The sequence below is a fragment of the Phaethon lepturus genome, unplaced genomic scaffold (genome assembly GCF_000687285.1).
Source record: "Phaethon lepturus isolate BGI_N335 unplaced genomic scaffold, ASM68728v1 scaffold17883, whole genome shotgun sequence".
Classification (NCBI taxonomy): domain Eukaryota; kingdom Metazoa; phylum Chordata; class Aves; order Phaethontiformes; family Phaethontidae; genus Phaethon; species Phaethon lepturus.
The window spans coordinates 1-10,957 of NW_010527158.1; the positions used below are offsets into that span (position 1 = coordinate 1).

General features: G+C 45.7%; 1 protein-coding gene across 1 annotated transcript in view; it reads left to right on the forward strand.

Moving 5' to 3' along the window:
* Nucleotides 1-3,873: 3,873 nt before the first annotated feature.
* ACSBG2 (acyl-CoA synthetase bubblegum family member 2) overlaps nucleotides 3,874-10,957 on the forward strand; it is a 12,266-nt gene continuing 5,182 nt past the window's right edge. Inside the window, exons 1-8 of the mRNA XM_010283307.1 lie at nucleotides 3,874-3,880; nucleotides 4,242-4,371; nucleotides 6,883-6,962; nucleotides 7,529-7,770; nucleotides 8,800-8,888; nucleotides 9,474-9,594; nucleotides 10,065-10,145; nucleotides 10,654-10,803. Of these exons, the coding sequence (XP_010281609.1) occupies nucleotides 3,874-3,880; nucleotides 4,242-4,371; nucleotides 6,883-6,962; nucleotides 7,529-7,770; nucleotides 8,800-8,888; nucleotides 9,474-9,594; nucleotides 10,065-10,145; nucleotides 10,654-10,803 (900 nt within the window). The remainder of the gene's footprint in view (nucleotides 3,881-4,241; nucleotides 4,372-6,882; nucleotides 6,963-7,528; nucleotides 7,771-8,799; nucleotides 8,889-9,473; nucleotides 9,595-10,064; nucleotides 10,146-10,653; nucleotides 10,804-10,957) is intronic.

A 10,957-nucleotide genomic window follows, 5' to 3' on the forward strand; every position in this document is an offset into this window, starting at 1 on the left:
CCCACCTGTCTCGGGGTGGGGGGGTTCACTCTTTCACTGCAAAATTAACCTCTCTGGCAACTGCTGAGCCCAGGTCTCTCGATGCTCCTTTTGTGAGTGGGGTGGCCTGGCCAATGGAGTTGAAAAACTTCGAGATTTTGGTTAAATGAACCCACAGACCCTTTGGGGTCCACCCGCCCTCTCATGGGAGCTGTGCTGTGGGCTGAGGCAGCACGGGCCATCCGAGGAGAAGGCCTGTCCCTTCCCCATGGGCGGCTGTCACCGCTCCCACCCTGGTATGGACAGCGGAATAACAGAGGCGACACGAGTGTTCAGGGATGCTCTGGTCCCGCCTGCGGGCCGGGCCGGGCTTCGAGCAGAGCTGAAGCCTTGGGCGGGTGGAAGCTGGCAGAAACATGGGTGACCCATCTCCCGGAATACATCCCCGGGCTCTCCTACTCTGCTTGAGGGGATTTCCCACCCGCAGGCGAACGAGCGCAGATGGCGTGGTAAAGCAAATCGCAGTTCAGGAGAGGAACTTAAAACAGCCTCCTGGTGAGTCACATTGCTGGGGAATTCACCTAAAATATCCCAGTGTCCCGGAAAAGCAATCTGTCTAAAATTTAGACTAATGAGTTAGGCGGTGGCCTACGTGGCTGAGGAACTACGTGGTGCCGATGCCTCTGGCATCAGCGCACGTTGGCGCCCATCTTGCGGTGGGCAAGCCGCAGATCTGGCTGACAAAGTGATGTTCTGTGGGCGGCCAGAGTTGAGTGCTGAAGGCTCTGGAGTCAAACGTCTGCCTGCAGCTGTGTCCTTCGTTCAAGATCTTTGGCGCGGAATCATCCTCGTAGGGGTTGGGGTTATTTTTCCTCCTGTTCTCTCTGCTCCTGCATCGGGAGGGCATCGGATGATTTCCCAGCACAGCTGTACACCCACCCGTGGTCAGTGGTGCTGCCCAGGAGAATACCTTTAGTGCTTAGAAGTTTTTATCATCGCCCTTTTAAAAATGGGATTTATTTAAAAGAGTATGAGTGGGTTGCTCAGCTTCTGTGTCCTCACTTAAATCTTTAAAGAAAACAAAGGAACAAAAAGGCTAAGTTTTGCTTTTATGGAAACACAGAAAGGCAGTGAGCTAATGTGGTAATCTCCGAAAGCTGATCTGCACAGTGAAAATTGGATGGAATCAGATGCAGTGTCTTTACCACTAAAAAGAGAAGAAATTGGGAACGGGAAGCAAAGTGGGCTGTGGTGGAAAATGTCAAGATGGCTGATGAACATATGCAGTAATCTGAATTTGAACTGATATTTCTGAAGCTCTACCTGTGTTTTAAGTAGAGGTGTGTTCAGAGCCTATGATAAATGGAATCTTCACTCCTGTCCCGTTCACTGTCATGAGTTTGCACATAGTGAAACTTTTATTCTGTTTTGTCAGTAGTGGTTTCAGTTAAATTGTTCACCAATTGCCAGTCCTTCTAGGACACGGCGCTCCCTCAAAGCAGAAGTTGCTTTGTATTTAAATGACTTAAGTTGTCACACAGGCTTAATTTAAAGGGAGGTTTCTTTCAGCAGGTTTTTGTTTGGGTGTGTGTTCTTCACGTTCCTGAACATCTGTGGCGCATCACAGTGTGTTAACTCCTCTGGAAACAGCGTGGGGCAGGAGAGGATCACTCGTGATCCCGTTCATCCCTGGTGAGCTACTGCGAGCGTCAGCCTGGTGCTGGTGAGCATGTGTGTGTTTGGCCAGTGCCTTGTGTAGCATAGCTGTGTTAGTAACTAAGAGCCAGTGAAGGAAGGGGCTAGCCGCAGTGCTTAGCAGAGCTAGTGAGAGTATATATTGGCAAATTTTTGTTTCTAACCTGAATTTGTTATATAAAACACGTAACTGACTTGGGATTCCTGTGGCCTGCGTTCACAAGAGCAACCAGGTTCACTTCAGCTTTCTGTTTCATGGTGCAAGTGTACCTGGGCCCTCCAGAAATTCTGCTGCTGCTTATGCAGGGAGGTGTTGCTGCTCTCCAGGTCTTGAGGGCCATGTGGCATTAACATCTAGATTCTCCTTGAAGAGCCCATCCCACTGGATGCGATGGCGAGAGATGTCCTGCCGTGTCTCCCTGCACTTTCAGGTTGTGCAGCCTCGTGTCCTTGATCTTTGTGCCATACCTGGTGTGCAGACACTGGGAACCAAACACCCGTCAGCAGGAGACCCTGCTGTCAGGGTTGTGCCCCGTACAGGGGGTCTTGGTGAAGAGCACGTGCACAGAGCAGCGAGGGCAGAATGCAGTTATGGTCTCCGCTGTGAAGTGCTTTTTTCTCTTCAGTGGCTGGGGGTGACACAGAAAGCCGCAGCCTACCAGCCAAAATGCCTGCCTAGGAGATGAGACTTCTGCCTTTCTTTGGCCAGCGTGTTTCCAGCCAACCCCTGCTGCCCAAGAGCTTGCCGGGCTGTGCTGCGAGATAACTGGCGTGAGGACACTTCCACCCTTTCCCTTGAAACTTTCTTGCTTCATTAAAGAGCAGTTGGCAAGAGAAAGGCTGTAATTAGCGCAGAAAGAAAAGCTTCCTTCAGGGACACAGGGGAGCCTCAAACTCCTTGTTGTGGGGTGCTGGAAAGGAATGTGGGTACAGTCTTGCGAAAGGGGGTCAGGCCTGATGACAGCTGCTATGGTACATTCCTCCTGCCTCATGCCTAGGACTCTCCTTGAGCAAGAGAGGCGGTGGTGACACCTCCAGCAGGCACCGTGCAGTCTGGTAGCGAGCAGGCTCTTCTAGACGTGGCTTTGAGTTCCTCCAGGCTGGGGAGGGACCTAAACCCAGGTTTCACAGGTCTAGGTGGCTGCTCCTAGCACTGGGCTGCTCTGTAGAGATAATGCTCCTTCCCTCATACCTATCTTATTAAAATAAAGAAAAAAAAACAAAAACAAAACCAGCCCAGAATAAACCACTCTGGTGTTTTAGCCTAGAGTGGGGTGTTGTGCAACATCTGCCAATTACCTCAGAGCTTCAGAGATGGGATTTTTTTGAGACATCCCTTTCTCAGCTGCTTGTGAATTAAACTATTTGTTGTGTTGTGAATTGTAGCCTGTAGCAGAGTGTGGCATGAGCAGCAACGTGTCCTTGCATAGATGAGGAAGAGGCAGGGGGGATGTGCCTTCCTGGGCTGGAGGCAGGTCTGTCTGTGGTGACTTGTGGCTGTGGCGTTCCCTGCCCATCAGAGGCAGAAGGCTTCAGCTCAGCTGTGTCAGATTCATTAGATCAAAGGGCTCTTTCCTTTTGCTCATCTATCATCATCCAGACAAACATCACATTGTCCGCTTTAAATTGCATCTGTCTAATGCAGGTACAAACCAGCATGCTAAAAATCCACTTTTTAAAAAGATCAAGGATATTGAGATTCATCTCCAATCAATTAGAAATTCCTTGAAACAAAGCTCAGCCTGCCAAGTCATAAGCATCAAAGGCTTTTGACGAATGTAAACCTTAAATAAAACCAACATTGCCTTCAGCATTTGAAAACACTTTGTTTAGGTGACGAGATCCCCTAATGACAAAGTACTGAGAGCGGCATAGGAGACATCAAAAAACACAACGGCTGCAAAAGTGCTGATTTTTGAGAACAGGTTAAATCTCCGGGCTGTCCCAGGGCTGCATCCCCCCCGGAGGGACCCCAAAGCCCCAGTGTGCCCAAGGCCAGCGGGCAGACGTGGGGCCAGAGCTTCCTTAAGAGGCAGTGGTGTGGGGTGATGAGCCGCTTCCAATTGCGAGGCAGGCAGCACATGACATAAGATGCTCCCAGATCTGCCTCCTGGGCGCTAGTTTAAAAATAAAGGATATTACACGTCGCAGTCGGCGCTGGTGCGGAGCGGCTGCGGGAGGAGAGGCTGCACAAAGGCAATGCGTTGTAAGGCTGGGCCGGGGGCCCTGCGGCGGTGGGTTTGGGGTGGGGGGGTCTGAGAGCCGAGCATGAACGTTCTGGGCAAAGGGAGTGTAAAATTTAAATTGTTAGGCTCGTGTTGCTCTTTCAAAGCTGTAATTGTCACGCTTGTTTTTCAGATGTGGGAGTGGATATATGATCTGATCAGGTTTTTCGAATGAACTGAGTGTGATCTGTCCACTGTTAGAATTTACTGTATTTCATGCAAATACAGCAGTCTCGAGTCATGCCTGCTTTGGGATTGCCTTGGTCAGATAGCTACATCAATGGAAGCTGATTTTACTGTAGCGTTTGATTGTATTTTAATTTTTAAAACCTGTTTTTACAGGGTCAATGCTGTGTGAATCAGATGCGCGTATGGCACTTGCGGAACCAGTCCCCATGGCTTATTTTAATTCGGATCCTCAAGGGAACTGTGAGGTGTCACTGGATGATGTACGGCTCAACTCTTCAGCTAGGTTTGTCTAAGATTTTATTTTCTCTGTGGTGACCTGTATACATAGGATATAGTTTGTATTCTATCATGTTTACTTAGATTAATTAAGATTTTTTTTGAAGAAATTTCAAGCATTTCTTACTACTTCCAAAATCCAAAATCTGAATCTACAATCTCACCCTCTCAAAAGAAGAGCAACAGAATTAAATTTGCTGTCTGTAGCTACCACACAGAGCATGGAGCTTGAAGTAGGGTGCATTTAATACAAACTTAAAGCACAGGAATGGCAGAATATTCTGCGTAGTCAGAAAGATCACTTCTTATAAAGGAACTTTGCCTAATTGTTCACCTATGTAATTGGGAGGGCACTGATCAAATACTTAGAATACCTAGCAAGTACTACGTTTTTTGTGAAGTGTTGCTGTACTGTAAACAGAGAGGCGTGCCTCTGTAGGGGATGGTTTGTGTACAGTACCTATGCTGATTTTTATCAAACTCCTGTTTGTCTGTAAATCTAAGCAGACTCTTACTAAAGAGCAGATTAGTAGTTAAGGGTCTATATTTCACCACAATGTAATGGGTGGTGACAAAAAACTCTTTACCTCATTTTTTTCAGGCTGCATTTGAATTACGTGTAGTAAGGGGGAGAAAAAGATGACTTGATTTACTGGAAGGGAAATAGCTGGGGCTTTTTTGCTCGTATTACTGGGTCATTTGCATGCTTTGATCATAAACTGATGGAGAAATGGTGCAGAACTATTGCAACTGAGGATTAATTTCTGCTGAAAAATGCTCTCAATGAGAAGGAAATGCGTAGTAGAGAACATCTCATAATCCCTTTGGGGGAGATAAAGAAAAAAAATTTATTTACTTCCCTCTGGTTTCTATCTTGCAGCTTAGATAGGAGAAGCAGTTCTGCTTTTGGAGAGTACATGGCAGTAGCCATGTCAAATCTTCTCCATCTTAAATCTTATCATATGCCGAAAGCAATAATAGTTGACTATCCCCTAGAAATTCAGAGAAAATGTAAAGCAGAGGGAAGCAATTTAGCCCTTACACTGAAATTCACACAGTGCTTGTGCTGACATGTCTCCTCTTTGGTCTGGTAGAAAGGGAAGAAAAGGCAGGGCTTGGGAGGGAACCCTGCCTGGATTGGGTTGAGGAGTTTACATGGGACCAGAGGAGCTCCTGCTTCTGGGCAGGTGTGGTCTGATCATGGCAGGCAGAGATATCGGGGCTTCTTTTTGCCCCAAAGCTGCCCCCTCGCAGGGCCTGGGGCTGTTGTGATGTCAGGGGCCTGCAGCCCTTCTAGAAGACCCGGGAGCTGGTGCTAGAGAGAAAGCTTGCACTGAACACTGCCATGGGGAAGAGTAGGCAGCTAGCACTAGCATGAAGAAACGAACACCTTTGTGATGGCCTGGAGCGAAGCGCCCCGGGACGGCTGTTTGGCAAGGCAAGATGGGGGATTCAGTTCTCTGAAATGTAATCTTGGGTTAACTAAACCTTGGACCTTAGTGCTACATGATGGTACAAGCAGGGTATCGCCCAGAGTAGGGGAACAAGCATCATCTGCCTGTAGGTTGGATGTTGGTTGGGATGTCCTTCTCGGGAGCAGAGCATGGGGATTCGAATACTGAATCTCAGAGAGTCTGGTTTCCAACCCCTGGTCTGGAGTCGGACAGGCGACTTCATTTTTCTTTATCCTCATCACGTAGGGCTGTGAGAAAATCCATCTTGGAAAGGGGCGGCGGAAAAACACTGTCCTACAAATGTGGGCTGGTGGTGTTTCACCAGACCTTGCAAGGGTGAAAGTGAAAGGGGCAACTTTCAGCTGGCACCGCAGGGCAAGTTCCTGGTGACAGTGTGGCTGAAGTAGATGGGGGATGTGCCTGTTTCCACTTCACAAACATCTGGTGGGAGCCCAATGCACTGACTTTATGAGAAATACGTAAGAACAAGATTTCCTGTTAAATCAATTTCCTGCTCTTCAGCTGGCCTGGCCTTCTGCAGGAAATCTCTGTGGGTTTCCCCACGGGGTGACTAGCCAGGGGCTTGCTGTGCTGCACAGGAGAGAGGCCGCTGGGGCCTCCCTTCGTTAGACTCACAAATTGCAGACGAGATAAGAACCAGATCCGTGTGTCCCTTCTGGCCCCCCTCCTCCTCAGCCCTTGACTCTTGGTTTCAGGCACCTAGAGCAGACCTGTAGTATTAAATTATCCCTGTTCTCTGGATGACGTGTTCATGGATTCTTCTGCAGCTTGTCTGAAGTGATAGCCACAGTTAGGACAACATACATGTGTTTAAAAGCAGTGCAGGCAAAGTTTGCATACTGTCTGAGGGACCTGTTTTGTTGTGATAGCCATGCAGGCTAATAAAATTAATAAAGTCACCTGCAGAACTTCAGGAACCACTAATCCTTGATTAGTTTGACATCCAAGGACTAATATAATTAAGTCATGGAGCAAGCATGCCTCAGGCGTTCTTCAACCAGTGTGCTAAAGCCTATCCAGGGATAATTGCTTTTGCTTTGCAGAACTGTTGAGGTCCACAGCATTGAGACAGTTGAAGATACTGAGACAGAGGGATGTCAGATGGACCTGCTTGGTGTCAAAGGTAAGTGGAAAGAATTTTTAGTTACTGTGGTGTGTATAAAATGATTACTGAAATGAGAGAGGAATTTATCAAACCATAACAATGGAAGAAGAAATTAAAATTGCAGTATGATCTGTCCAGAAGCCTCTTGAACTTCAACTACAGCACAGGTGTGCTTCAAGGAGTAAAATAGGTAGTGTCACTGCCTAATGCTTATCTACGAGGTAATAATGTACTACTTTCAGTCCTCCTTAAAAAAAAAAAAAAAAAAAAAAAAGCACAGTGTATATGATTGTTGCAGGAAGCTGCCACCTTACCAGTACAAGGGCTTTAGGGCAGTAAAGCAGGTTAGAGGGGAATGTAAACGGGAAATGTTTAACAAAATTTTGCAAGTGCTTTAGAGGCTTCATCTATTGGTACTGGGAGTCGTTTGGCAAACTTGCCAAGAATAAAAGTTCAAAAAAAGGGTGTGGGAGGGGCTATAATAGCATTTGCTTTCACGTGTTTGATACTTGTATTTATATTTTTTGTTATGGCAGCAAGCAATTGCTAAATATAAGATGCTGAATACTTTTCTTTCAAATCAGCCTCTTCGCCTCCTGCCTCCAGTGTGTGGACAACACAACGAGATGGAGAAGTCAGACTGAGGATGGATGAACAGGGCATAGGCAGTGAGGCACCAAAGACCGTTCATGAGCTGTTCCAGGAAGCTGCTAGTAAATATGGTGATTATTATGCCCTTGCATCCAAGAAGGGTGGCCAGTGGATAAAACTAACATACAAGATGTACTATGATGAGTGCTGGAAAGCAGCAAAAAGCTTTCTGAAGGTAAGCTTTTGTTGAATTCTGCTCTTCCTTCACATACAGTCAGTTAAAATTGCTGAAATGGCTGTGGTCAACTATATCTTAAACCTGTAACTTCTCTGAGTGTAGGTGAGTCTTAAAGGGACAGGGAAATACCTGAACGTGCCATGAACAGCTTGGTAATTACCACAGTGTTTTTGTATGACTTTCTTGCACGTTGCTTCCACATTCAACTAAAAAAAGTGCATAAAGAAACATTAAAAGCGAGGCTTGAGGTATGTGGCAAACCTGGACAATGCCACTCATGAGGCATGTAAATTTTAGTCTTTCTAAGAAGAAACTTGAAGGGATGTTTATGAAGCAGACTTAAATGGCCGAAGTGACTGAGCCTTTTGCCTGTACTGTTGGGAGCGAACACACTCAGAGAGAGAAACCAACATTACATGTACTTAACTGTTATCTGATGAAGTCTTATTTCCTGAAGTTAAGGCCACTCTGTTTTTGCTCCTACGGTGGGATCTTCCAGTGCACATACTTCCACTCTCCAGGACAAAACTAGAGAATGGCTGAAGGAGATTTAAAGACTGGGACTTCAACAGCTGGAATTTCATAGCAAAATGCCTCTGACTGTCACTGGAGCTTGTTGCTCTTGTTATTATTGCTATCTGACATATCTATCCTGTACTAAATGACTAAATGTCTCCCTAGGGGTTGTCTAACTTAACCTTTACCTTCTCATTCCCAGCCCAAAGGGAAGTGGTAACTACCTGGATTGCAGTTTTATAAAAACATCAGTGTCAGTGAGCTCATCATACTGAGTGCAGGCCTAAGCAAATCCTTTTTTTCCTGCCTACTGATAAAGTGAGACGGTGTCTGATGTGAAACTTAACTGGTTCCATATTAGGTCTTGGGAAGTTTTTCAATGTGAATTACCGTATATAATTGCATGAACATTGCCCATGACATTGTGCTCACAGCAGAGATCTGTAAATTAACTCTAGGCCTTCTTCAAAGGAAAAACAAGATTGCTGTAATCTCATCTCTTGTTTACAGCTGGGGCTAGAGCGTTTCCATGGAGTGTGCATTTTGGGATTTAATTCTGCAGAGTGGTTTATTGCTGACATTGGAGCTATCCTTGCAGGGTAAGAATGAGCGTTGTCTCTTGACATGCATTTTGCTTTAGCGTTCAGATAGCAATTTCAGTATTCATGTGAGAAGCAGTTTTTGATTAAAAAACAACAAAACAAACCACTAAATGACAAAACCAAATCAACTGTTTATATTTTAATTTAATGAAGACAGCTAGAACCTAAACTCTCTCTTTACTCCATTATGAATTAATGAGACAAAAAATATTTTATTTTTTTTTAGTCAGCTGCTTCTCTCAAAATAAGATGAACAGTAGGTTAATCCAAAAGCGTGCTTACTTACACTTTGATTACAAATGTGATGGGAAATGCATTCGTTCCCAGCACTGGATTTTAATAGCCTTTTACCACCTGAGACGTTTTGGTCTCTTACGCCATTCTGACATTTCCCATGTCCCAGAACAGAGCCTTTGCGCTTGGAATTAAGCCCTCCGTTTTTTGATGTTGTTTTATGGGATATTCTTCCTAAAGTTTTCCCTCCATTAAAGTTTGCAAGTTTGCTAGCAATGCTGCTTATCCTCTAATACTGTGTTTTGGTTTTCTGTTTTGTTTTGTTTTTTTTTTCTGTTTCTTTTGTAGTGGATTTGCTGTTGGTATCTACACTACAAACTCTCCTGAGGCCTGCCATTATGTAGCAGAGAACTGTAGTGCTAACATTGTGGTTGTGGAAAACCATAAACAGCTACAGAAAATCTTAGAAGTAAATACATTTTTTTATATGACTTGGGGCTACAGCATCCTATTGACAGATGCAGGAGGGTAAATGCTGCGGGAGGGTAATACCCGAGGGAAATGCTGGATCTGAAAGCAGAGGTGAACTGATCAAGCCTACTTGGTGTGCTCCCTGTTCAAGTCAGATGACTAGTCACTAGTGCTAAATATCACGAGAGGTTAAATGGTGGTTCCACAGCTTAGCAAAGCCTCAAGCTTAAAATATGAGAAGCCAAAAAGCACAATTGAGCATCCCCATGGCTGGCTGGCAACATCCCAGTCCAGATGATTACTGTGTCTAGTGAGGCTTCCCTGTTCTCTTTCACTAACACAGATGAGATTTTTCTTAGCTTTACTTAAAATGGCAAGTAGCAGTAGCATGTTAAGTGGTGGGTTATTTAGGCTTAAGAGGGACAGGAAGAATTTGCTCCTTCTCATGAATCTCCCTTCTGAACACAGGTTCAGCATAAACTACCTCATCTGAAAGCTATTATCCAGTATGGGGAAGAGCTAAAAGAGAAGAGACCAAATCTGTACTCTGTAAGTACTGGGCATCTTCATAGCTTGTAAATACTGGTGCGTTTAGCTGATGGCTTGCAAACAACCATCACCCTACACAGGACACTCATCACGTGAGCTTGTGTTGGTTTTAGTGAGGGGTTGCCTCGCTGAAGCAGTAGGTGTATACTGTTGTTCAAACCTCGATAATCGGTGTTGTAAGGGAGGGTGTTAGCGTACTGACCTCTTCAAGGCAGCCGCAGGTCCCGCAGTTACTCCAGCTCGGCACCGCCAGTGAATACCAGGGTTGCCACAGAGCTAGTAAGCTTCCTCGGGGTCAATCCATCTCCTTTTCTGCTTCTCGACATGCCTTTTGTGGCAGCCAGAAAACACTGTGGGGCTGACAGTGCATATTTACAACCTCTGCCAGATTCTGCCAGAGGTTTGGATGTAGGTAGCAGTTTCCTTCTCTTCATGTGTAGCAAAGGGTTTAATTTCATGTGTGAATGACAGCCAACAAAGTGATTGAGCTCTTCTCTTTTATGTGCAGTGGAGTGAGTTCATGGACCTTGGCAAAGATGTTCCAGATGCTCAGCTCCGTGAAGTCATTGCATCGCAGAAGCCTAACCAGTGCTGTACACTAATATATACCTCAGGGACAACTGGACAGCCAAAGGGAGTAATGCTCAGTCATGACAACGTAAGTATCTTTTTGTACAAATTCCCGCTCTGTGACCTGAAGTGAGTGCTGAGGGAGGGTAGCGATCAGCTAAAAGCTATGCCTGATGCTAAGATCACACGAAGTCATGGACTTGTGTCGTGAGCTGCACGTTCCGTCTTGCGCCTGCTCGGAA